Below are 27822 nucleotides of genomic sequence, written 5' to 3' on the forward strand. Positions count from 1 at the left end.
TACAAGATGTACGATGTGGAGGCTACAAGATGTACGATGTGGAGGCTACAAGATGTACGATGTGGAGGCTACAAGATGTACGATGTGGAGGCTACAAGATGTACGATGTGGAGGCTACAAGATGTACGATGTGGAGGCTACAAGATGTACGATGTGGAGGCTACAAGATGTACGATGTGGAGGCTACAAGATGTACGATGTGGAGGCTACAAGATGTAAGATGTGGAGGCTACAAGATGTAAGATGTGGAAGCTACATTTGCACTATGTCCCTTTTTTACAATGTACATTTTTTTTTTACGATCTTTCGTATGGAAACCTCAAACGCAACAATAGATCTTAATTTTCTAGCAATCTACGTGGCGTACTTTTAAAATGGGAATTTCCAGTCCACGGGTTGTGTCGTCTACCACAGTCATTGTTATCCTGGCAGTCTAGTCTATGCGTTGTATAAAAGCTGTGACCTATTCATGAAGGACAGAAGGTTCTAACCTTTGTAATCCGGGAGTTTATCTGGAGGGATATTTCGGTGGGGGAATTAAGGAGATCTGTGTTAGCAGTGTTGTGTAAAGGAACTCTCCTGCATTCTGCATGAACACTTTTGATGATGGGAAAACGGCAAGTGGTAAGTAACCGTGCGCCGTTTCGTAGATGACACTTTACCGTGGATGAGCAGAAAGCGTTCCGATATTAAATTCTCTACGTTGTGAAAGAAAAGGGCGTACGTGTAAATCTGATCATTGTTTATAGATTGAAAGCGTATACGTTGATATGTTGTGTGATCAGGCTGCTGCTCTACATTTACTATATCATTTTGCGCTGGATTGTGTAGTCGCCGCCTTTTACTAGATGTTGGTTGGTGACTGTTGCTGTAGTAGATTAGATTGGATATATTCCAGAGACTATGGGAAATCCCTTTGTGTGTTCGGGGCAGGTACACAACTGGTGATCTTTCACTGCCCTTTTAATCTTTCCATGGACACGTTGTGGGCGCATCAAGTTACTATACGTGCAGTGTGAGGGCACCATCTCCATTTGCTTCATTTATAGCAACACTTAGGAGAAAGCATGTGTACTTATAATATATATATTTTTCTTTTCAAATCCAGGCGCCACCACGTGCCCTCCCACCAATGCCAAGGTAAATGGAATTATATGTTTATTTATTCTCACTACATTTACTGCCCTTGATTTTGTTTTCACTTTATTTGTTTTTTGTTTTTTTTCATATGTTTGTTTGGAATCCGTTTGGCATTTAAGCACATATCAGGGTATGTAAAAGTCTTTTTTTATCCTTTTATTGAATATACATGTCAATTTGTTGAATCATTTTAAACTGTTATTGTTTTCTCTAAAACAAATATTTTATCTCCAGAGGATGAAATTCCCATCAGTCGCCCAAAAAAGAAAAAGTCCAAGTTATCAAGTAGTACATTAGGTAAGAGGTATGGATTTTGATGTCGATTATTTATTTATATTGTGTATTTACATTCTAAAACATAAGGGTATGTTCACACACACTAATTACGGACGTAATTCGGGTGTTTTTGCCCCGAATTACGTCCGAAAAATGCGCCTCGATAGCGTTGACAAACATCTGCCCATTGAAAGCAATGGGCTGACGTTTGTCTGTTCACACGAGGCGTATATTTACGCGCCGCTGTCAAATGACGCCCGCATCAAAGAAGTGACCTGTCACTTCTTTGGGCGTAATTGGAGCCGTTATTCATTGACTCCAATGAATAGCAGCGCCAATTACGTCCGTAATGGACGCGGCATTCAAGCATCTGCACATGCCGTTACGGCTGAAATTACGGGGATGTTTCCTCCTGAAAACATCCCCGTAATTTCAGCCGTTACGGACGCTGTCGTGTGAACATACCCTAAGAGTCTGAACCTTAATTTCTTTAGAAAAAAAGTAATTCATTCATAAGAGTCACAGATTTTTCTGCGACAAATTCATTATTAAAGTGGTTTCCGCCAGGTTTTTTGTTTTGCCCTCTTATATCTGTCACATATTCATGCTGCCCTGCCATAAAGAAGTGACAGACACAATGATTTCTAGAACTACTTAGAACTTATACCAGTGGCGCTCTGCCAGCGCCGCAATAATAAATCCAAGTATATACATATATTCACACTAACCCTGCCTTACGCCCGCCCTCCAGTCATTGATTGACACTTTTCTTCCTAGGCACTGTAGTAGGGAGAAAAGTGTTAATCAACGGCGAGGAAGGAGTATGAATATACTTGGACTCATACTTGCAGCACTGGCCATATGGTGCAAGTATAAGTTCTAAATTCTCCCAAACGACAGATTAACTAAGAAGTGATAGAACGCTAAATCCAGGTGTCTGTCACCTCTTTATTCTGCCCTCAGACAGGGCAGCATATATATCTGACAGATCCACTTCAAGCATAAGAGGGCATTCTAATTCTATTATTGAAAAAAAAAAAAAATGCCCTCCCTCTCTACGATGCCCACTGACCTAAATGACGCTCGGTGTAATCATTGCAGTGGTGCTGAGGTTTGTACATGCCCCCCTTCATCTCTGACTGTTGTGCAATGTATGGGACACCTGAAGAGTAGCGGGGACACTTTCTTTGCATTGCGCAGACAGTGGAGGGGGGGGGGGGGGCATGTACGACCCGAGCATGGCTGTAATATTTACATGTGGTTTATCATTGACAGGCATAGATGTTATTCTAGGATTGGAATATGCAAAAAATCATCCCAATATATCCCTGCTATTCCCCATTGAGATTCCAATTTACATAATAAAATAGGATAGCAATAATCCACTAAGTTGAAGCAATTTTTATTATAATTAACATAGATTTTATTTTGGCTCATAAAATCTATCTTCAAGAACATATATGTATATCGATAAAACTGTAGATGTACGTGTATAGGAAGCACCGTGAATTAATCTTTTACAATGCACCTTGGGTGTTATTTTAAATTTAGTGCAGTTTAGAAATAAAAGCTGGAAATGGAAGCTATAGGCAATACGGACACGTTCCTGATGCATGATAACCAGTGTATGTATCCCGTGCAGTGCATTGTATTGATTGATTCCACGTTGCATGGATCCCCTAAAATCTTAAAGGACACCAATTGTGACTGCACAGAAAGCATTTTTGGCTGAGCGTGCCTGTTTATTTAACCCGTTACCGCCGCCGCCATTTTTAGTTTTTTCATTTTAGTTTTTTCCTCCCCACCTTCCAAAAGCCATAACTTTTTGTTATTTTTCCCTTGATTGTTTTTTTTTGTGGGACAAGTTCTTTTTCCCCAGCATCTGCCATTGTAGGGCGTTTGTTCCACCCCCGCACACATTAGATCATTGTCTGAAATCCGCAGCTTTGGATGATTTTGATCTAATCTGTATGGCCAACTTAATAGTATTTTTCTTCAGATTTGAACTATGACCCTCATCACAGGAGAATTCTATATCTTTGTACAACAAAATACATGGAGCCAGTATGATGCAGGACTGCTGGATTTTCCAGACTGCTAGGAGTCTGAATTCAGGACATCAAATATGTAGGTCTTCACATACAATCTTACTCATCCACTACCTCTGTGGTGTTTCAGCACATTGGATTATTGGACATTTTCAGCTTTTTTTCCCCATTCCCCATGCACAAGACTCAACGGAGAAGATAGTATTTTAGTACAGGAGATGTCTGAATTTGCCCTTTTTTGTCAGTCTGGGGCAATTGGAAAAATGGAAAGAAAAAAAACTTGCACCTCATAAATATATTTATGGAGGGGTGCTGCTTGTCTCTATGCATAATGTCACCAAGTAAAGTCTATAGTTCATGCAAGGGTACCTGTGGTGGTTCAGACAGTAGCGATGACTAGGCTCAGATTGGTGGTACAACACAACTCCAACTCTTTAAGGCACAGGAACAAGGTAGCACGGGGCATGGGATACAGGTACGGGACCACTGGAAGACACTAAGGGAGGATTTGCAACAAAGCTCAGGGAATGAAGGAAGGGGCAGGGCCCTTCTTATAGTCCAGGGGGTGATCATGGGAGCAATCAGTCAATCTAAAACATGTGTGTGCTCTGGCTCCTTAAGGTCGGGAATGAGCTCAAGTGCGCACCCTAGTGGTCACTGCAGGACAGGACGGCCGCATGTGCTGGCATCTCTGGGAGGAAGACGTCTGCAGGATGATAGGAGTCTGCGGTCTGCGACCGTGGACGTTACACATAAACAATATTTTGAAGCAAATGCTTTTAATACTTTTCTTATGAAAGACACTGGTTCTTGTACTGTACTTTGCACAAGTTTGTCTATTGTCCACCGTGATATCACGGTCATTATATAATTTTTTTTCTTAGTCTGATTACTAAGGGCTTTGTTGCACAGATTGTAGATCTACAGATCCATATTCTGCATGAATCTAATATGCTTTAAAGGGAACCTGTCACCAGCATTTCACCTATTGAACCCTACTCACCCTCGCTGGCCGCTGCTGTCAAATGTTTGTTGCCATTATCCCCGCTCCTAAACTCCTCCGACCGTAAAGAACGGTCTGCAAATATTTTGCGCCTTTTATGATAATAATCCATCAGTCTCGTTCGTTCTTCTTTTTATGCCTGCCCACCGCCGAAAACTGGCCCGCCCTGAATGGCGAAATCTCTTCTGAGATAGCGTCATGTATGGTCCGATACCTTTCTCGGCCTCAAATCTAGTTACTGCGCATGTGCCGCTATGGTGTCCCGTTTTGAACACGCACTAGAACAGGACATCGATGCGCAAGCGTGGGATTTCGTGTGTGCTGGGGGTAGGCGAGGAGTTGTCAATCAAAAGTAGGGAGGAGGGGTCAGCTTGAGAAATTAAGATATGACTATTCGAATGAAGATATGACTCTTTTATGCTCACTAGCATACGGGAACACTAAAAAACTGAATACTAAAGGTACAGAGCCGACTAAGAAGATAATTCATAGGTTACATAAAAATTTTTTTTCACCCACTTCCACACGGTATTGCAGGTTTGTTTTTGTTTTTTTAATCAGTTCAAGTTTATTAAACACATAACCACATCTTTACAGGTCATTATGCAATCAAACAAATGAATACATCAGTACTTTACAGACCCACGAATGCATTATCCTCATAACAATGCTCATGTGGGAGTCCAGCTGAAACCCCTCCCTTAGTTGCTGAAAGGATTTGAATGTATCCCCCTCGTACAACTGGCTCAGTCTAATAATGCCTCGCTATTCCCATCCCTGCATCCCTTCCAATGTGTACAATTCCAACAGATATTGGTTCCGCCAAAGTGGGGTATATTTATTGCATTCCCCTAACTCCAACAATTGCTTGCATTGCCACCATACCTTATGCATTAGAAGCAGGGTGGGTCGATTACTCGCCAACAACTTGTAACTGTGCTTCCAGTCCTGCCAGCGGATTGTCCCCACCCCCCAGATATGCTAAAATACGTGCACAGGACCCCCAGGTTTCCTCCCGCTCCCACCCCCAGAAGTGCTGACACTGAGCAGCCAAGTAATACACCCATGCATTGGGTAGAGCCAGGCCCCCCTCCTCCTTAGGCAATTGCAGCTTCTCTAATTTAATCCTGGGCACCCCCCTTTTCCACACTAGGTCTCTAAAAAAGTTATGCAGCCTTCTGAACCAATATTTGGGGATCCACACCGGGGAATTATGTATGACGTACAACACCTGAGGCATTAGGATCATTTTGATCAAATTTGTCCTACCCAGAGCCGATAGCGGGAGCTTATTCCAAGCCTCCACTTTGGCCTTTAGCTTTACCAGCATTGGAACCACATTCAGAGACATATAGTCCTGCACTTTCGCCGTCACCTGAACCCCAAGATACTTAAACTGCGCGACCACCGGTATTACCACTTCTCCCACCCTAGGCTGCACAGCCCCCGGATCCAAGACCATAAGAGCAGACTTCGACCAGTTAATGAGTAATCCAGAATATTTCGCAAAGCGTTTGATCAGGGCCATAACTAATGGCAGGGTGCGCTCGGTATCCGCCATGAACAACAGCATATCGTCCGCGTACAGTGCGATTCGCTCCTCCACTCCCCCATATCTCAACCCCCGTATGTCCGCATGTTGTCGGACCGCACATGGCAATGGTTCCACTTCCAGCGCAAATAACAGTGGGGACAAGGGACAACCCTGGCGAGTTCCCCGTGCCAGTGCAAACCGATCAGAGATGGCCCCATTCACCCTTATTTTCGCAATAGTGGCTACGTATAGCAGCCTCACCCATTTGATAAAGTTAGGACCAAATCCCATTTTATCCAATACTGACCATACGTAATCCCACTCCACGCAATCGAACGCTTTGGCCGCATCTAATGAAAGAATGGCTCTCCCCCTAGGATTATCCGGAAGCACCTGCAAATTCAAGAACAGCCATCTCAGATTCACTGCTGTCGACTTAGATGGCATAAAGCCGACCTGGTCTCCGTGTACCACCCCGGCCACTACTCTAGAAAGTCTAAGCGCCAATACCTTTGCTATGATTTTAATATCCGCCGTCAGCAGGGACACTGGTCTATAGGATTCTGGCAGCTGAATATCCTTCCCCTCCTTTGGCAGAACCACAATAGTAGCTTCGTACATTGAATCCGGGAGCCGCCCCCTCTCAAAACTGTCCAGCAAAGTACTTAGTAACTGAGGCGCTAGCTCCTCCCCATATTCCTTAAAGACCTCCACCGGGATGCCGTCCGGCCCCGGAGCCTTTTCATTAGCCAGTTCCCCTATGGCCGCCTGTATCTCCTCCAGAGAGAGAGAGGTTCTTCCAGTGTCGTTCTCTCCTCCCCTCCCAACCTGGGAAGACAAATCTCCCCTAGATACCCCTCCAACTGTTGAGTCGTGTGCTCTGCTCTTGAGGCATACAAATCCGAGTAAAATCGCTTGAAGACTGCCAATGTCTGTCCCGTATCAGTTTCCAATCTGCCCCCCTCCCCCGTTATGGTATGGATATAATTGTTCTCCCTCTGGGCCTGTGCCATGCTACGGTATTGCAGGTTTAATAGGTGGAATGCTGGTGACAGGTTCCCTTTAATACTTACTATGCAATCAGCTTCCCAGTTACTTTGGTTCTAATTATGTGTTATGTATGTCGACCAGTTACTAATGCCTTCTTAATGAAATGTAAGGACTGCGTTGAACTGTTACTAACATCTCCGGGATATGCACTTGTATGGTGATATTTGTGACTGACAGGGGTAACAGACATTTTTTTATTTTTGCATTTATACATGCATTTAAATAAGTGGTTTTCAGTTATGAGAGATACACTGATCAATATAACATTAAAACCACTGACAGGTGAAGTGAATAACATTGATGGTCTCGTTACAATGGCGCCAATCAAAGGGTGAGAAATATTAGGCAGCAAGTGATCCGTCAGTTCTTGAAGTGTTGGGAGCAGGAAAAATGGGCAAGTGTAAGTATCTGTGTGACTTTGACAAGGCACAAATTGTGATGGCTAGACGACTGGTCAGAGCATCTCCAAAATGGCAGGTTTTGTGCGGTGTTCCCAGTATATAGATGTTAGTACCTACCAAAAGTTGTCAAAGGAAGGACAACCGGTGAGCCTGCGACAGGGTCATGGGAACCCAAGGCTCATTGATGTATGTGGAAAGAGAAGGCTGGCCTGACTACTTTGATCCCACAGAAGAACTACTGTATGACAAATTGCTGAAAAAGTTAATGCTGGCTATGATAGAGAGATGTCGGCACACTCCGTGCATTACAGATTACTGTGTTTGGAGCTGCGTAACAGCAGATGGGTCAGAGTGCCCATCCTGACCCCTGTACACCACCAAAAGCGCCTACAATGGGCACGTGTGCATCAGAACTGGACCATGGCAGAAGGTGGTCTGGTCTGATGAACATGTTTTATTTTGCATCCGGTGGACAGCTGGGTGCGCTTGTCCCTGACCTGTGGAAGAGATGCACTAGAGGAAGAAGGCCTGCCAGCGGAGGCAGTGTAATGCTCAGCTTCCTACTAGGTTACTTTGACACGTACCACCTACTTAAACATCATCGCAGACCAAGTACACTCCGTCCTGACTACGGTATTCCCCAATGGCAATGACCTATTTCAGCAGGAAAACTTATCCTGCCACACTGCAAACGTTGTTCAGGAATGGTTTGGGGAACATGACAAAGAGTTCAAGGTGTTGACTTGGCCTCCAAATTTCCCAGATCTTAATTTGATCGAAGATCTGTCGGATGTCCTGGAAAAACAAGTCCGATCCATGGAGGCCCACCTCGCAACACACAGGACTTAAAGGATCTGCTGCTAACATCTTGGTGCCAAATACCACAGGACACCTTCAGATGTCTTGTAGAGTCCATGTCTCGTCAGGTCTGCTTTGGCAGGACGAGTAGGACCTACACAATAGGCAGGTGGTTTTAATGCTATGGCTTATCGTTGTATATATATATTGATGATATGTGTTTTTTGCAGAGGATGTTGTACAGGACACAGTTTTTAAAACCTCAGAAAGTAAAGAACCTTTTACACCTGAAAGACGAAAAAGAAAAAAAAAGAAACTTGTAGGTAAACTGCATTATAAAGTTTTGTTTTATTTTTACTAGTAATGTATCTCATTGCACTATACATTTTTGGGTTAATTTTTCTCTTAAGGAACCTTTAAAGAGGTATTCCAGCTTAGGATTTGTGCCATAAATGTCTGACAGGTGCAAGTGGGTGGCCTTGCTCGGCCATCTTTGTAACTCCCATAGACTATAATGAAGTAGGCTTCATACGTCTGCAGCCAGCCCTACTGAGGATCTCCTTCTCTTACCGACTGCCCCCAACCAACTTGTGATGCAGAGGACCCGTTCTTTTAATAGATGGGGTCCCAGAATTGGAACCCCACCTATCAGACGTTTGTGGCATATACCTATTATAACTTTTGTTCTTTATCATTCCATTGTAATTCTGTAAGACTTTTATCTATAATTCTGAAATTTTTTATATTGTACTTTATTGTAGAAGCGGAGACTTCTTTCACCAAGCAGAACTTTAATATTTCATCAGTTATACAGAATGGTAATGATGTAGACTGCCAGCCTTCTGATGAAGGAATTGTCCGCAAACCACGCAGAAGAGCAAAGTAAGTTTCGCCATATTGTAATATAACGTGTAGCAAAATAAGAATATTAGTGCTTAGTTGCCTGTTTAAGCAGACTTCTAGTTGGAGTCAATTATTTTTTTTAAAAAGCACCATATTTTGCAGAAGGGTTTTAACGTTGAACAAGAAAATAAGTTATTGATCTATCGATTTGCATTCAATTCTTTTCCATAAATCTATCTTTTCTACTAGGAAAACTAGGCCGGTAGAACATGGATTTCATAATGACCTGGGTGTAGAAGAAGAAGATATCATTCCTGAAGGACAGATAAAACTCCAAGAACAGCATCCTGCTTTCATTGTACCCTCCTTAACAAGCCAACCTGTCGCCAAATTATTTGTGGAGAAGAATAGTAAGTTAACACATTCACTGCCAGGGATGTTTGTAATATGTCACGACTTTAAAGAGGATCTGTCACCAGATATTGAAACCCCTATCTGCTATTGCAGCACATAGGCGCTGCAATGTAGATTACAGTAACGTTTTTATTTTTAAAAACCGAGCATTTTTGGCCAAGTTATGACCATTTTTGTAGTTATGCAAATGAGGCTTGCAAAAGTCCAAGTGGGCGTGTTTTATGTGCGTACATCGGGGCGTTTTTAATACTTTTACTAGCTGGGCGCTCTGAAGAGAAGTATCATCCACTTCTCTTCAGAACGCCCAGCTTCTGGCAGTGCAGATCTGTGACGTCACTCACAGGTCCTGCATCGTATCGGCACCAGAGGCTTCAGTTGATTCTGCAGCAGCATCCGCGTTAGCAGGTAAGTCGATGTAGCTACTTGGACTTTTGCAAGCCTCATTTGCATAACTACAAAAATGGTCATAACTTGGCCAAAAATGCTCGTTTTTTAAAAATAAAAACGTTACTCTTATCTACATTGCAGCGCCTATCTGCTGAAATAGCAGATAGGGGTTGCAAAATCTGGTGACAGAGCCTCTTTAACCTCTTGCCGCTCAGCCAGTTTTCACCTTCCTGACAGAGCGACATTTTTAAAATAGAACATGTTGTACTTTATGTAGTAATAACTTTGGCATGCTTTTACTTATCCATTCTGAGATTGTTCTATCATGACACATTGTACTTTATGTTAGTGGTACATTTTTATTGATACATTCATTTTTTATTTGTGAAAAAGACCAAAATGTATAAAAAAAAAAGGGGAAAATTTGAATTGTTCAAAATTCTATTTTCTCTGCTTGTATGACCGTTATAACACACATTTTACTAACACAAGTTACTAATTCATATTTTCCATATATTTACTTTATGTTGGCATCATTTTCTGAACACCCTTTTGTTTTTATAAGATGTTAAGAGGGTTAGAAGTCATTTTTTAGAAAATTTCCAAAATCTATTTTTTAGTGACCAATTCAGTTCTAAAGTGTCTTTGAGGGGTCTATATATTACAATACCATTATAAACCCCCCCTTTTTAAACCACACTCCTCATGTATTCAAAACAGCATATTTAACCCTTTAGGCGTTTCAATGTAATTAAAGCAATGTGAAGGTGAAATTTGAACAGTTACATTTTTTTGGGCAGATATTCAACTTGAATGCTTAATTTCTGTAACACAGAGGTGTTAACTGAGAAAGTCAACTCAATATTTATTACCCTTATTCTGTAGTTTTTAAAAATATCCCAAATGTGGCCCTACTGTGCCACATGACTGCCACACAGGCCTCAGAAATGAAGGAGCACCTTGTGCATTTTGGGGACTTTATTTTATTAGGAAAATTTCCATGCACCACTATAGGTTTGCAGAGGCCTTTAGGTTCCAAAACATAAAACAACCCCAAAAAGACCCCATTTTAGAAACTAAACCCCACAGGTAATTCATTTAGAGGTGTAGTGAGCATTTTAACCTCACAGGTGTTTCATAGATTTTATTAGAATTGGGCAGTGACAATGAAAAATTAAATTCTTTTTCCAATAAGATGCTGTTTTAGATCAAAATGTTTCATTTCTACAAGGAATAAAGGAGAAAAAGGACCCCAAAATTTGTAAAGCTATTTCTCCCGAGTAAAGAAAATACCCTATTGGCCTCAGAAGGGAAGGAGCGCAATTTGGAGCACAGATTTTGCTGGATTGGTTTCTGGGCACCATGTTACATTTGCAGAGCCCCTGAGCTACCAGTACAGTGGAAATCCATGAGAAGTGACTCTATTTGGTTAACTACACTCTTTGAGGAATTCATGTAGGGGTATAGTGAGAATTTTGACCCTACAGTTTTTTTGCTGAATTTGTTAGAATTAGGCCATGAAAATTGAAAATTAAATTTTTGCCAGTAAGATGTAGTTTTAGATAACAATGTTTGATTTCCACAAGGAATAAAGGAGAGAAAGCATTTCAAAATTTGTAAAGCAATTTCTCCTGAGTACGGCAATACCCCATATGTGGTCATAAACTGCTGTTTGGGTGCACAGTAGGGCACAGTAGGGCTTAGAAGGGAAGTAGCGCACTTTGGCTTTTGGAGTTAAGATTTTTCTGGATGCCATGTTGCATTTATAAAGCCCCCCAGAAGTTACTTTGTTTTGGAAACTACACCTCTCAAGGCCTAGGGGTGTAGTGAGCATTATGACTGCACAGGTGTTTTCCATAAATTAGTGATTGGTGGATGTTGCAGAGTGAAAATAGCAATTTTTCCATTATTTTGGCCATTTCATTATCGAATATGTGATGCCCAGCTTGTGTCACCATAAATAGATTGCTCTCTAATTGTTAAGCTGTGTTTCCTGGTTGTAGAAACACCCTACATGTGGCCCTGAACTTTTGCCTGGACATACGACAAGGCTCAGGAGTGAAAGAGTACCATGCGCATTTGAAGCGTAATTTCGCCACTTACACAGCATTACCCACAATTGCAGAGGTCCTGAGGTCAAAAAGTTAAAGAAACACCAAAAAATGTACTCTATTTTGGAAACTACACCCATTAAGGCATTTATCTAGGGGTGTAGTGAGCATTTTTACCCCACTGGTGTTTTCCCAGAAATGAATTCGCTGCGGATGGTGCAAAGTGAGAATTGCAATATATCCACAGATATGCCGTTTTAGTGCCCAATATTTCTTCCGAGCTTTGGCCACTGGAGACACACACCCCATAAATTGTTAGGAGGATTTTCCCCCAGGTATGGCAATGCCGTATATGTGGATGTAAACTTCTGTTTGGGCTCAGTGTAGGGCTCCGAATGGAAGCAGCACCATCTGGCTTTCGAAGCGCAGATTTTGCTTGGTAGTAGTTTTGTTTGGAGTATTACTGGTATTTCAGTTTATAATGTGGGGGTATATGTAAGCTGGGCAGAGTACATCAGGGGCATAATACATGTTGAAATAATCCTTTATGCACAGGCCAGTGTCGCACTCTGCACCTTTGCAGTTTCGGGAATTTTGTTGGTAAAATGTTGTACTGGTATAATACGGGTACCCTTGCTTCCAGCGGATATACTTGGGCCCTCATGACGTTTTTAATTTTTCCTAGACGTAGTGGTACAAGGGCTGTTTTTTTTCCCACGACAATCTGTAGTTTTTATTGATACCTTTTTGGGGACACATGCAAATTCTTGATCACTTTTTATTAATTTTCTGGGAGGCATGGTGATCAAAAAACAGCAATTCCTGCATAGCTTTTTGTTTTGTTTTTTTACTCTAGGGAACTTGATGGCCTGAACCCCTGATCGCTATTCTAATACATTTCAATACTATGCAGTTGCAGGGTTCCGACGGGCTACAAACCACTTAGCTGCCGCGATTGCTATTGACAGCAGCATCTAAGTGGGGTAATCAGTCGGGCTTGGAGCTAGCTACAGTCTTGACCGGTACAGCAGCGTGTCAGCTGTAATATATACAGCTAACACCCCCGGCTGAGGATGTGGGCTCAGCCTCTGAGCCTGTGACATCAGCTTTTCGTAATTGTACAACATATTGCAGAAACCCCTTGCCAACCATGACGTATAGTTACAACAAAAGTCGACAAGTCAAACACTTTCCAGATATAAGGGCTAGAGCATAGATTTTGGTATCGAATTATAGGTTTCTAATAATACCAAAGCTTTAGGTGCAATATTCGGGGTGCAGCACTCGTTTGAAGTTGGGGAACAGAAAAGTTTTACTTCCTATTTCTGTGTGTGTGTGTGTGTGTGTGTGTGTGTGTGTGTGTGTGTGTGTGTATAAGTAAGCGGTGGGAGGGGGGTAGCTGAAATTGACAAAAGAAAGATCACAGCATGTTCCTTAAACCCCCCCTGTGCAGCCTGCCTTTACTGGCATTTGGATGGCAAAGATTTTTTGTCTCTTCTGTTCTGATGATTTATGTAAAGATACGTGAATGTAGAGAGAAGCATAAGTTGCATGGAATTCTGCACGTACTGTTATTTTTAGGTGGTGTTGTGCATCTAAGGCTCTTCTTGGTTCAGACTTTCAGCCACAAACATGTTTTTTAATGTATGTTTTGGAGATGTGGTTTGTCTGATGGCTTAAAAGGGATTTCCAGGGAGACACAATCTTTGCGGCGAGCAGTGCTCGAGCACTGAGTTATATGAAGGAACACGACGAAAATGGGGTGGTTATTGATAATAATCAAAGAATGAACGGGGCGGGCATTGAGGAGGCTGTGGACCAATAGGATGCCACAAACCCAGGTATACGTCACAAGTCCCGGGTTTGAGGCATCCTATTGGTCCACAGCCTCCTCAATGCCCACATCGTTCATTCTCTGCTTATGCTTCAATGCCGGCACCATTTCCTTCGCTTTCATGCTATTCCTCAGTGCTCATAGCATGAAAGCGAAGTAAATGGTGCCGGCATTGAAGCATAAGCAGAGAATGAACGGCGCGGGCATTGAGGAGGCTGTGGACCAATAGGATGCCCCAAACCTGGGTATACTTCAGAAGTCAGTGAAGTATCGACACAGGTCTGTCTGCATAATAACGCTCGTGCATGAGCGTGTGTCGAAGCAAAAAAACACTAGAATGAAAAGCAGAACTTCCAGCCGGCCAGAGGTGGGGGGAATAGGAACAAATGCGTTCCCATTTTTCACACAATGCATATTACGAAGTTTATTTAATTTTGACATAGAGTATTAGTGCAAAAATGTTGTATCCCTGGAAAACCCCTTTAAGCAACCGTACGATGCCGGAAGCCTCACCTGCAAATCTCCTTTTGCAGGAGAGGCTTTCAGCATTACATGGTAACTTAGGCAACCGTATAGCATAACTAGATATACAAATTTAGTTGTCAAAGAAATGTCAATAGACTAATACAGTCCCTTCCTCCGGAGACCAGGGAGTGACCAGGGAGATGCATATAGAGCCTTAGCCTTTGTTTACATCTGTGTCTGAGGCTCCATTAGGAGCTTTAGTCGCAGATTGTCAAAAATACTGGGCAAAATAGCGCTGCTTGCTGTTCTATTTTCCCCGGTAAAACGACGGACACCATGAAAAAAACTTGACAGAACCTAAAGTTAATGGGCTTTTTCTAGTGCCTTTGGGGTCCGTCATACAACGGATGTGATGTTTCCGTTTTGTTCCTTGTTCTGCTCCCATGAAGGAATAGGGCAACGGAAAGCCAGTATGCAGATGTGAACAAAGCCTGATCTGTGTGTGTATAGTGGCCTTATATAGGCCTTCAGTAGAACAACAGACCTGTAATCGGTCATTAAATACCCGACCCTCTAATGATAATTAGATGACTCCTCTGACCCTACCCCAGTCTACACAGCAAAGCTGAAAAGCAATTTATAGGAATATTTGGATTTTTTGTATGTATAGTTGCACAAAAAATAAAGAGTACCATTAAAAAAAACATGTTTTTAATTAAAACCTTTTAACTGAAACTTTGAACTTCTATGACGGGTTCTCACTCTGTGACTCCTTTGTAACATGAAGTGTGAGGTGTACTACTACTAATATACATCAGAACACTTTAGTCATACCTAGTAAAAAAATAAAGTGGCTTTATTTGAGTCATGTATTTCCATGGTATATATTCCATGGCTTATATAGGCCTTCAGTAGAACAACAGACCTGTAATCGGTCATTAAATACCCGACCCTCTAATGATAATTAGATGACTCCTCTGACCCTACCCCAGTCTACACAGCAAAGCTGAAAAGCAATTTATAGGAATATTTGGATTTTTTGTATGTATAGTTGCACAAAAAATAAAGAGTACCATTAAAAAAAACATGTTTTTAATTAAAACCTTTTAACTGAAACTTTGAACTTCTATGACGGGTTCTCACTCTGTGACTCCTTTGTAACATGAAGTGTGAGGTGTACTACTACTAATATACATCAGAACACTTTAGTCATACCTAGTAAAAAAATAAAGTGGCTTTATTTGAGTCATGTATTTCCATGGTATATATTCGGTATACTGAGTTGAAAAGGCATCTAATACGATTGGATTGTAGGTGTGTGTTTCTTGTACTAGACATGGTACCTAACAACATTAATGGGGGGTTTCAAAACCTCTCTGACAGGACTAGTAAATGATATCTTACTGCTACCAGTGTTTCAGTCTTGGGACCTGTTCACATCAGCGTTGTCTTTCCATTGAGGGGTTCCGTCTGAGCTTTCCATCGGGGGAAACCCTCAACGGAAAGGCAACGCTAATGTGAACACAGCCTTATTCCTATGCTGTTTTGTGTTCCAGGGAAATTTCAAGCTGCAGATCGTTCTAGTATCATCAAAACCACAGAACATATGGATGATTTCCTAGATATTAAACCTACATGGGGCAGTATGGATGTATCTCTGACGGTTCATCGCAGCTTTAGGTACACTCCCAAGACTGTATATAACTAGGAGATATCTCAGGTGCACAATCCTTTCATTTCTAATAATCTCCATTCTTTTTAGGATGATTGGACTATTCTGCAGTGGATTCCTATCTGGATACACCGTGTGGAACATTGTGGTGATTTACGTTCTTGCTGGCAGCCAGTTAACTACTCTTCCTAAGCTGCTTGAGATTTACAAAGATTTGGCATATCCATCCCAGTGCTTCTTATATTTTCTGTTGGCTCTCAGCACCGTTTCTGCATTTGACAGGTACCTTATTGATTAGATAATTCCTGGTTACCTTTTGTTAAATTTATTTCACCATTTGTGCTGCAAATAATTCAGCAGCTTTCCTTGTTACTAGGATTGACCTGGCTAGTGTGTCAAATGCATTCCGTGGTCTTGTTACATTGGACCCATCGGCCGTGGCATCATTCCGTAAGTAGAAATCTCAATAGTAGTAAAATTTAATGGCTTATTAGTATAGTAAATCTCTAAGAAAACAACATCATTGTATTTTTCTTCTCTCTTTATGTGGTTTCATGTAAATTATTCCTCCTGACTGCAGCTTTATAATCATGAACATTGATCATATCATACTACTTCTCATTCTTCATAGATTTATTCATATTAAGTACAGTTGACTCCATATTAAAAATAGTCTGGCCTTGTTGAGGGTCTGTTTCCCAGGTGTCTCACCATTTTCTATTTGAAACACCATTAGCTAATTGGCTTTTTAACCAGCAAAATCATATGCTCAGTCTATGCTATTAGGAACTGTAGGAAAACCCATATTACCCTTTAAAGGCGATGTACACTTTTTTGCAGCCTTTTTTATATTGCTTCATTGTATCTAAAATATAAAATAAAGGACCTTTTCAAATAGTCTTGAATAATAAAATCCTACTGTTCTGTGTGGACTTCTACTATATGTCTCCATGGTTACAGACTACAAAGAAACTCTGTGTAGTCTGAATCTGCAGCTCTACTGCTAACTTCCATATGTCTGCTAGTTCTTGAGAACTTACATTTGGTATGGTAGCAAGAAGTAGGGGAAACATGGAAGGTTGTATGACTGCAGAATCAAACTACACAGGCTTTATGTGTAGTTTGTAACCATGGAGACATAGAAGTCTTCAAAGGTGCTGTAGACCGAAACGAACAGTAGGATATATATATATATATACAATCAAAACTATTAGCAAAGTTGTTTTTATTTTTTAATTTCGATGCAGCTGGTTGCAAAAGTGCCTTCAAATCCTTCCTACACACTGCTGTATATGTACAGCACTGTGAAGGCATGGGTTCAGATCCTGCCAGCTGTCACCCCATCTGTCCCCCTGGATGCGATCACAGGGTGCCGATGGCCTAACAATGGGCCCCAGGTTTGCCATATTAGTACACCTATTATAGAAGTATTGCAGTGTATTATATAAGCAATCAAGTGATCACATGGTAAAATAAATTAATACCATTTAAAAAAAAAATTATATATAAAAAAACCTTTTCCGATTTTTATTTTGTAAAAAAAATACACATAAATTGGTATTGCCGCCTCCGTAACGACTCCAGCTATAAAATTATCATATTAAATATCCCGCAAGGTAAATGTCCTTAACCCATTAACGACCGGCCTATAGTCTTTTTACATTGGTCGTTCAGGGTAGTTCTTCTGAAGTGCTGTCTTTTCACGTCGGCACTTCAGAAGAAGTTTTCACGCATGGGGCGGGGTGCTCCTGAAGCCCGGGCTATGTTGCTAACAGCCTTGTGCTTAAGGGCAATGATCGGAGACTACTAGCAGTGGTCTTCGATCATATTTAACCGCGCGCAATAGCGACCTCCGCATCCGAGTGGTTTTAGAGGGAGGAGGATCCCTCACACCCCACTGGTACCCCGCGTGCATCGCGGGGTGCCAATGGTTTCTATGGCAGTCTAGGGGCCTAACAAAGGCCAGAGGCATGGCCTATCGGATGCCTGTCAGTTTTACACTGACCAGCAATAATACACTGCAATACAGACACTGGTAAGTGTATAAATCAGGGTGTCTGCCAGATTGATGAACTCCCCATAGATGCAGTCCATTTATTTGATGGTGATGGCTCTGCTCTTGAGATTTCAGCCCTAAATTAAACATTTTCTTTTTTTCAGTGTATTTTATCGCTCTTTTTCTTGCACTGAGTCAGCAAATGACAAGTGACCGGATAAACTTCTACACGCCTCCAACGCAGAACGGCAGCTTATGGTAAGATTTTACTTTTGGCCTTACACATTCTGATAACAAGTAAACTATGAAGAATAATTATTACCATGGATTAGGTGCACATATTTGATGTCCCATATGTAGTCCATATCGGTTTTCAATGTATTTTCTCAGAGCTGGAATACAAATGTAGCTGAAGAAGCAATAGGTCTCAGTTCGTCCTTGTACTTGCTGTCCCGCATCTTTATTTTACCGATCTTATTAGCCCAGACAGATAATTGTAATGGGCCTGTTCACATCAGCGTAGTGTGCAGCGCTATTGTTTTTGTGAAAAACCCCCAGAAACCTAGCGGAACGGAGGCAAACAAACAAAAAGCTACCATTGAAATCAATGGTATTGCATACGGAAACTATACTTTCCATTTTTTCTTTTCATTCATCTGTTCCTCTGACGGAAAAGATGAACGGAAAGCCAAAGGGAAGCCCAAAGCTAATGTGAACAGGGCCTAAGTTGTGGTGGCTGCAGCAGCCTGGGAGGTGAAGACCGGGAGTTACATTATAACGCACATTATAATTTTCTCCTTTGTATACGTAACAAAAACAAAGCAGGACTGCTGAGCGGCTGTGAGTGGCAGTCTTATGTGTAATACAGCTGCATAGTAGTCCTGCTCTCTCTGTTAGGCCTTATTCGCACAAACGTATTTCACGTCCGGGTGCTGTCCTTTTAAATAACTGACAGCACACCTACCAATTCAATGTGGTTATTCAAACATCCATGTTATTTAATAGATCGTGTGTCCGTTGCGTGAATCTTACCCAATGCCCTTTTTGGCCTGTTTTTACGGATCAGGTTCGCCCATTAAAGTCTGTGGGTGCGTGAAAAAAATGGACAGCACACGAATCACATCCGTATGTTGTCCGTTTTTCACGCACGAGTTGCTAAAGAAATGTAGAGAGAAAAAAGTAAAACCAGGAAGTGTTTGCAGAGGAGCAACATGGATGAGAAAAACTGATGACACACGGAAAGCGCACTGACGCAACATGGACAGTCAGGAAAAACGGACGTTTTTTTTTATAGTCGTGTGTGTACATATATGTAGTGGCCATGAATATGTATGTGTGTAAGTATGTGGTGATTCTGTAGTGCAGCAAGGTGGTTGTTTTGTGTTAAAGGTAAATTCTGCAGAATAAGAAAGTGAGACCTAAATCCAGTGTTACTTGATAATTAAATGGGAAAAAAATATAGAAAATATATTTGTAAATTTGGAGGCTGAACAGTTAAAGAGGCTCTGTCACCACATTATAAGTGCCCTATCTTGTACATAATATGATCGGCGCTGTAATGTAGATTACAGCAGTGTTTTTTTATTTAGAAAAACGATCATTTTTGACAGAGTTATGACCTATTTTAGCTTTATGCTAATGAGTTTCTTAATGGACATCTGGGCGTGTTTTACTATATGACCAAGTGGGCGTTGTACAGAGAAGTGTATGACAGTGACCAATCAGCGTCATACACTTGTCATTGTTCCAGTCCATTGCACAGTGTGATAGTGCAGTGAAAGAAGCTGGGCTGGAACAATGAGAAGTGTATGACAATGATTGGTCACTGATTGGTCAGCGTCATACACTCCTCTGTACAACGCCCACTTGGTCAAAAGTAAAACACGCCCAGTTGTCCATTAAGAAAGTCATTAGCATAAATCTAAAATAGGTCATAACTTGCTAAAAAATGATCGTATTTCTAAATAAAAAAACACTGCTGTAATCTACATTACAGCGCCGATCACATTATGTAGAATATAGGGCATTTATAATGTGGTGACAGAGCCTTCACATTATACTCCGCTTTGTGTTGCAAAAACCACGTCTAAATACATGCATTTTTTCCTGTTTTTGCACTTTCTAGAAATTACCCTCTTATTTTCCTGTCACCTAGACAATAAGACACAATGGAGTACATTTATCAATGCAAGTACAGTAACTGCACTGAAAAGTATGGCGTTCGCTACCGCGCCACTTTTTCCCATACTCCATGCAATTGATTTACAAAAGTGAACAGAAAAGTAGCAGTAAACTATACTAGGTACAACCAGGTGTAGTTCAATAGGTGTGTCGTATTCCTCAGTGGATGTGTGCCGTCTCTGGGAACCTGGTGTACGTTACACTGTAATGACATACTAGCGCACCCCGTGGTGGAACATCCATGTTAGTAAATGTGCCTAACTGAATTAAAAGGGGCTCCCAACAGTAAATGAACTGCTTTGTCCTCTAGGCTCCCTTAGGCTCCATTCACACGAGCGTGACAGATGTACGTGCTTAAAAAAACGTGTGTAAATCTGTCCGTGTGCGTTGTGTTTTGCATCAGTGTGCTTTGCAAGCGGCATGTGTTTTTCATGCACTCGCATGCACTTATTATTTTTTTTTTTCAATATAATTAAGGCGTAAAACACTGACAGCTCATGGATGTGCATCCGTGTGCTGTCCGTGGTTTTCACACACCAATTGTCTTCAATGTGCAGCTAGATGCGTGAAAACGCTCCAATATAGGACATGCAGTAAGTTTCAAGCAACGGACACTCGCTGCGTGAAAAATCACGCATGTGTGAAATCAATGGGGTCGTGTGCTGTGAGGTGTTTCAATTCACAGCACATGGACAAGAATCACGCTAGTCTGAATGAGCCCTTAAAGTGTAGCTAAACGTTTGACATGTCGTAGTGACATGTCAGACGTTTGGATTGGTGGGGGTCCGAGCACTGAGACCCCCACCAATCGCTAGAACAAAGCAGCTGAAGCATTCGTGTGAGCGCTCAGCCGCTTCATGTTGGTTCGGCTTTTTCCAGAAATAAATGTATCGGTGTGCGAACTCAATAGAAAGTCTATGAGCCCGTACTCCGATACATCGGCTTTCCGGAAAAAGCCGAACAGACACGAAGTGGCTGATCGCTCACACAAGCGCCTCAGCTGCTTCGTTCTAGCGATTGGTGGGGGTCTCAGTGCTCGGACCCCCACCAATCCAAACGTCTGACATGTCACTACGACATGCCAGAAGTTTCTCAAACGTTTAGCTACACTTTAATCTAAAGATTTTTTTTCATTTGTTAATAAGTGGATAATAATTAAGTCAGCAATGCTTATTGTAAAGATGTTCCATGTGTTTCACTCAATGATATAATTAGTATTATTACAGGCGAGTGATTAACTTTTTATGAATAGAATTTAGGGACTAAAGATATGATACATTACTGTAGGGCGATACTGTAGTCCAATGAGGGGACCGCTAGAGCTGTCACTCGGAGCACAGGAGAGGGGCTGGCAGCGTTCAGTGAGGAGATCCTGGATCACTTAAACATCAAGAGGCCGCCTCTGGAGCACTTGCAAAAATTGCGCTGCGTGCAATAAAACTTTGATTTTCTTAATTATGCAACTTACATGACCAACACCACCAGTATACTTACGCTACACTCCCCACCCTGTATATAGCGCTGTCAGCTGTTTTAAGGGCTCAACCTACTGACAGATTCCCTTTAAAGGGTTTATACAAAAATAAATTACAAGCCGCATATGTGATAATTTAAGGAAAAAAATCCCATACTCGCATTTAATCCCCAGCACCGCCGCTCCATGCTCTAAGAGATATATGTTAACACAGAGAGCTGTAAAAACCCATTTAAGGCCCACTTCACAAAGAGTTTTTTGGCTTTGATTTTGATGCGGAAACTGCATCAGGATTAGCGCCAAAAAACACCACAATGTGAGGCAGAGGCTTTTTTTCCTTGGTGGTTTTTGACCGATTATGGGTAATAAAAAAAAAAGCATCATGCCCTATCTTGGAGCGGTTTCCACCTCTGAATCTCCATTAAAATCAATAGCGTGTGTTTTTTTTAACAAAACTCCCCATGGTTCTTGCATTTGTTTCATTAAAAAAAATAAACGCCCAAATAATGCCTCAAAAAATGCTGGCATAAAAACCTCTGTGTGAACATACCCAAACATCTACGACCTGCTTTACAATGGGTGGCAGTTTCCAAGGATGAGGGGGAGTTCTGACTGGAGATTGAGTTGTAGGTGAACATACTGTAATAGATAGACCATAGATGGATTTCCTTGATTTTTAACATATTCTCCTATATAAGCGATTTCTGGTTTAAGGTATTGTCTATTTTTGTTTTTTATTCATTGTAGAAAGTTAATTAATCCATTTAGATAAAAGTGATAAAGTAGTCTCATTGCTTGTTTCTTTTATTATTCAAGGCAAGAAGATACAGAGAGACAGATACTACAGCCTTGGGTTGTTGTCAATTTGGTTGTAACTCTGCTGGTTGGCCTGGCCTGGCTATTTTTATCATGCCGGCCAGATTTAGATCACAGTGAAGGTACTATCCCTCTTACATAACTAAAGAACAAAATGTTCTAGCAGTGGCTTATCTCTTGCAGGAATCGGCATGTTGAAATCCATCAGTACCTCTGGACCTACACTTTGATATATAAAGTGTATAGCGTTTTGTGGTATCTGGCATCTACAGTTGCAAGAAAAAGTAAGTGAACCCTTTGAAATTACCTGCATTTCTGCACTGATTACTAATAAAATCAATGCAGACTTCAATTCTAGACGAACACAATCTAACTAAGGCATCGTTCACACCTGCGTCAGGGCTCCGATCTGGCATTCCGTCAGAGCTCTCCGTCAGAACGGGACCCTGACTGAAACAACTGGAAACCGTAGGTTTCCGTTTGCATCCCCATTTGATTTCAATGGTGAAGGATCCGGTGCAAATGGTTTCCACTGTGCAAGGGTTCCGTCGTTTTGACGGAAGCAATACAGTAGTAGACAGCGCTATTCATTCTGTCAAAACCCTTACACAACGGAGACTAACAGGTACCATTTGCACCGGATCCGTCACCATTGAAATCAATGGTGATGCAAACCTTTCCGTTTGTTTCAGTCAGGGTTCCGTTTGTGTGTTCCCCTGACGGAAAGCTCAGACGGAATGCCTGAACGGATCCCTGACGCAGAAGTGAACGAAGCCTAAACTGATAACACACAAACAGTTGTGTACTGTTCATTACATTTATTGAGTAAACATTCACAGTGAAGGGACAAAAAGTAATTGAACCCTTGATTTGATTAACCTGAATATCCCCCTTTAGCATTAATCACCTCCACCAAATATTTCCTGTAGCTACAAATAAGATTTGTACAAAGTTGAGTAATTTTGGACCATTCCTCCATTCAAATGTGTTTCAGTTCATCAATATTTCTGGTATGTCTTGCGTGGACAGCCCTCCAGGTCATGCCACAGCATCTCCATAGGGTTAAGGACAGGACTCTGAATTGGCCATTCCAAAACACAAATCCTCTTCTTTTTCAATCATTGTTTAGTTGATTTACTTCTGTGCATTGGTTCAGAGCCCGGACTGTTTAAAAAAAAAAAAAAAGGGACAAAATGCATTGTCTTCTGTGAGCTTAAAGGGGTTGGCCAGGAATAATTTTTAGTTTTATTTTGCATTAACCAGCCCCTTACAAGTAATTTTGTAATATACTTGCTGTAAGGCGGTCACGTGACTGCACAGTCTGTAAATTTTTATCTTCCTGTGACGTTTTGTGCCTCAGCCCTTTCATCTTTACAACCCATCTTCTGCAAGGGTTTTTCTTTGAGGCATGGTTCACACTAACCAATCTTTCTTGAGAAGAACAGATTTGTCAGTAACCAGGCTTTGTGTGCCTTTATTTTAATGGACAAAACACCTGTGAAACCCACACTTCCAATCTCATCTCCTTAATTGAAACACCTTTTATCAATTAGCTCTTGTAAAAGTCATTAACAGAGAGATTCACTTACTTTTTCTCCCTACACAAAGACATGAATAGTACAACTGTTTGTGTGTTATTAGTTTAGTTAGATTGTGTTTGTCTATAATTGTGACTTAGATAACAATCAGACCACATTTTATTAGTAATCAATGCAGAAATCCAGGTAATTTCAAAGGGTTTACTTACTTTTTCTTGCAACTGTAGATGCCAGATACCACAAAACGCTATTGCAACGGTAATTGTGGTATATTTGGGGGAAATGAGATGTCTGGTTTGTCACCATTGTTTATGATAACTAGACGTTTTACCCAATCAAAAAAATGTATCCGGTCATACAATATATATTTTATTGTTTTATTTGTTATGTAGCAGAACTGAGTTTGAAATGTGGTACAATCCATCATGATAGCGTGTTATCTGTAGTGATAAGATTACTGTATATTATGTTGATGTATGTGTTTTCACAATTTCAAACTATGCAGCTGCAAAGTGTTCAATGACTGGCCAATTATCGGGCAAATGAGCGTTCACAGAACGCTCGCTCCCAATAATTTCCGATAAACTCATTAGCTGATCGTATAGTTTTAAATACTGAAAAAAATTATCGTTGTCGGCGGCACATCTTCCTGTAGAAAGAGGGAGATGCGCTGCCAACATGATAATAATATATGGGGACGAGCGATCGGAGTAACGAACGCTCGAAGTAACAAGCGCTCGTCCCCATGCTAGCTCCTTGTGAAAGGAGCAACGATCGCCGAGGTCGGGCCGTGTAAAAGTACCTTAATTCAGCCCTTCCTCACAGTTATACATTATGAATTTATATACAAGTTTAAATCACTGTAGTCAGTATATATTGCAGGGGTTTTCCGGGTATGAGAAAAACCTCCCTTTCAAATTGCCTAATATAGAAAAACAATAAATCTTTCCGTATACCTACCTTTCTGATTCTCCAATGTTCGCCAAACTGCTCTGGTGTTTGTGACTCTGCAATACCATCGCAGCAATTTGAACAGCAGGTCATGTGAACGTGGTGGCATTGTACAGTTTTATAAACACCAGAGCAGCAACGGACCCGGGAAACAGTGGTGAGGAAATTAAGGTGAATAGTACCTGTAAGTATATAGAGAAATGTATTTTCATCAAGTGACTGCATATTCTAGCAGTATGCCATTACTTGCTGCAGCCGGAATACCCCTTTAAGTTCTTAGACATGGAAATGTTCTCTTACGATGTATGTTTGTGTTTCTTATGGACTTTATTTTCGTTTATGCTCTTAGATTCCATATTTATCCCAGAAGAAGAAGACTACCCAGACATGGAGAAGGGGATGAAAATTCAAGCGTGAATTGTGCTTCAACACATAAATGATGCCTTTTGTTTTTTATACGTCTTTGTACACCTCTTTTATACACATTTTATATTCTGTTTGTACTGTTTTATACTTTTAGAAAATAATAATATATTTTTCAATGGTACATTCAGAATTGTACATTAAATATATTTTGGGAATGATAAGAAATTTATTTTAACATGTACACAATTCATAGAAATTGATCTCCATTTTCCAAAATATAAAGTCAAAATGGCCATTAAAGGGGTTGTCCCAAAATTTAAATGTATTACTTATCCACAGGATAGGTGATAAATGTCTGATCGTTGGGAACCCCCACCGATCATTAGAAAAGGGGTCTCGAACCCCCGTTCCTCCTCACTGCACGATCACATAAGGAGATTGAATGTAGCCGATGTGCATGAGCCCTGTTCCTCTATTCAGAGTCTATAGGCTGTACAAAATAGGGTGTCTGTGCCGTAGAAACGTTCCGAAAAAAAATAGGACATGCCCTATTTTTTTTTTCTTTTACGAACCGCGCTCCCATACTTTGTAATGCGAGCACGGCCCATAAATGCGGACGGCTGTCCGCGGCCGGCCATGCCTGTAACTACGGGTTGTAATTATGGGCACGGTCATGTGCATGGGGCCTTAGTTGTAGTCCACCAGTCCCTTCAAAAGTACAGTGAGTTACACAGCTGTGACAGGAGTTTAGAGGACTGTATCACCTGCTCGTTGCTGCGTCTGATAAAAAAAAAAAAATTTTAGAAACAAATTCTGGCCAATATCAGACAATTTGTAACCGGTACAGATTGTAGTTATACTTTACTATCTGGAGGTCAGGCCATTCCTACCACTAATAATCAGGTTTGTGCTGACAAAGTTTAAATCTCTGTAGTCAGTACAGTAGTCAGTACAGTACAGTGTAGTCAGTTCAGTCACTGAACAGTTAAATAAACAAAACAAACCATAGTTATTAGGAGACTGTAAAACTCTCTTGTAATACCTAATGGGGCAAATGAATGAACATGCTTTCTTGTAGTGATAGGTACACTTTAAACGTGTATCATGATAAATGTATCAATAAAATTGCCACGGGCAGGCTAGGCCTGTTCTGCTGACTTCGTAGGGTCGCTTGAAATTGTCTGGCATGTTGAGAAATATGGTGCCTTTCCTAGTGGTTTCACATGCCTGGTGCCATCGCTCAGACTCAAAGTAATTTTCCCATTGTAACATAAAAGTGAGTGTCTTAGATTTACGTGAGTTATTGATTGAGCTATACAGGATTGCTAACACTTCCCATCTGGTGAGACATAGAGGCTGATCGTTTCCATCAGCGCAGGTAAGATTTTATCTGAATCCCTGACTACCTGAGATAGAAAGTGAAATATTTGTTGTTTTCTCCAATACTCTTCTGGAGGAGTTGAAAATTGTATATCAACGTAACGTACTGACATCCGCTTGCCCTGTAGTAGGAAGCTATTAAGCTTAGTGTGACTCCTATCCACCAAGAAAAGGGGGCAAAATTTATAACAAGGTTGAAAAGCTTGGTTTCTAAAAATAGGGGTAAGAGTAGATACTGGAGACTGTAAGTCGTATTTATACCTTGCTTTATGGCAAAGCAGGATTAACAAAGCAGGGAAGTCGTCCGTATTTGTGGCGCGATGGTCTTAGAGGTCCACGAGTGCAATGGCCAGGTTAGTGGGGATATTAAGTTTTTCATCTAAGTGGGGCCTGAACTTATACTTGCATGCAGACCAAGTGTTCCATTCACGCTGTTTGCTAGTAGTTAAGTTGGGTAGACATACCACCTAAATTTTTATGTTGATACATAACTAATCTAGAGATACGCGTTTGCCTGTTGTTCCAGAAAATCCTAATAGCACACTGAAGATCGTTTAACATATACAGCGGCACTGGGATGAGGAGTGTACGAAATAAATACAAAATTCACAAAAGTGTGACCATTTCTAGCGCATTCATTTGGCCGACCCAAGACATTAATGGCGAGTGCCATCTTTCAAAGTAGTTTTTAAGAGAGGATACCATTTAGGTGTAGTTCCATTTAACTCCTTAAGGCCTAAGAGAATAAAGGCGAGTTCCAAGATAGTAAAAGCGAGTTCCATCTTTTAAGAGGCTACCATTTTGGGATATTTCCATTTACCTCTTAAGTGTCAGTCCAGTTATACTCTCCCATCCGAACTAACATCGGGTGTGGAGAAATGCTTCTGCATGCTGGGCTGTACTGTTGCTGTACGACTCCTGGAGAGTATCGTGCACAGGTCCAATTAGACTCGTGCATGATACTCTCCAGGCTTCGTACGGTTGCCATGGCAACAGTACTGCCAATTGTGATGAGCGTCTCTATATGCCCGATGTGAATTTGAGCAGCCATGCGGTCAAAATTTTATTTTATTTTTTAATCTTGTTTTATAAAAAATGGACACAGGGTTGTCTGTCCATATAAGGTATGAGTCTCAATTGCATCACAGGGATTCCCTATGACAGGATCGAAGGTGCCCACCCCTCACGTTTTCTCTTTGAATGC

At 41.2% G+C, this 27822-nt stretch overlaps 1 protein-coding gene across 1 annotated transcript in view; it reads left to right on the forward strand.

Annotated features, from left to right (window-relative positions):
- TMEM237 (transmembrane protein 237) overlaps positions 1 to 25453 on the forward strand; it is a 31311-nt gene extending 5858 nt beyond the window's left edge. Inside the window, exons 2-13 of the mRNA XM_075829760.1 lie at positions 1109 to 1140; positions 1260 to 1270; positions 1375 to 1437; positions 8481 to 8573; positions 9012 to 9132; positions 9343 to 9503; positions 15801 to 15924; positions 16007 to 16198; positions 16293 to 16366; positions 18077 to 18170; positions 22384 to 22505; positions 25222 to 25453. Of these exons, the coding sequence (XP_075685875.1) occupies positions 1109 to 1140; positions 1260 to 1270; positions 1375 to 1437; positions 8481 to 8573; positions 9012 to 9132; positions 9343 to 9503; positions 15801 to 15924; positions 16007 to 16198; positions 16293 to 16366; positions 18077 to 18170; positions 22384 to 22505; positions 25222 to 25289 (1155 nt within the window). The 3' untranslated portion in view covers positions 25290 to 25453. The remainder of the gene's footprint in view (positions 1 to 1108; positions 1141 to 1259; positions 1271 to 1374; positions 1438 to 8480; positions 8574 to 9011; positions 9133 to 9342; positions 9504 to 15800; positions 15925 to 16006; positions 16199 to 16292; positions 16367 to 18076; positions 18171 to 22383; positions 22506 to 25221) is intronic.
- Positions 25454 to 27822: the final 2369 nt, after the last annotated feature.

This window comes from Rhinoderma darwinii, chromosome 6, assembly GCF_050947455.1.
Source record: "Rhinoderma darwinii isolate aRhiDar2 chromosome 6, aRhiDar2.hap1, whole genome shotgun sequence".
In the NCBI taxonomy this organism is placed as follows: domain Eukaryota; kingdom Metazoa; phylum Chordata; class Amphibia; order Anura; family Rhinodermatidae; genus Rhinoderma; species Rhinoderma darwinii.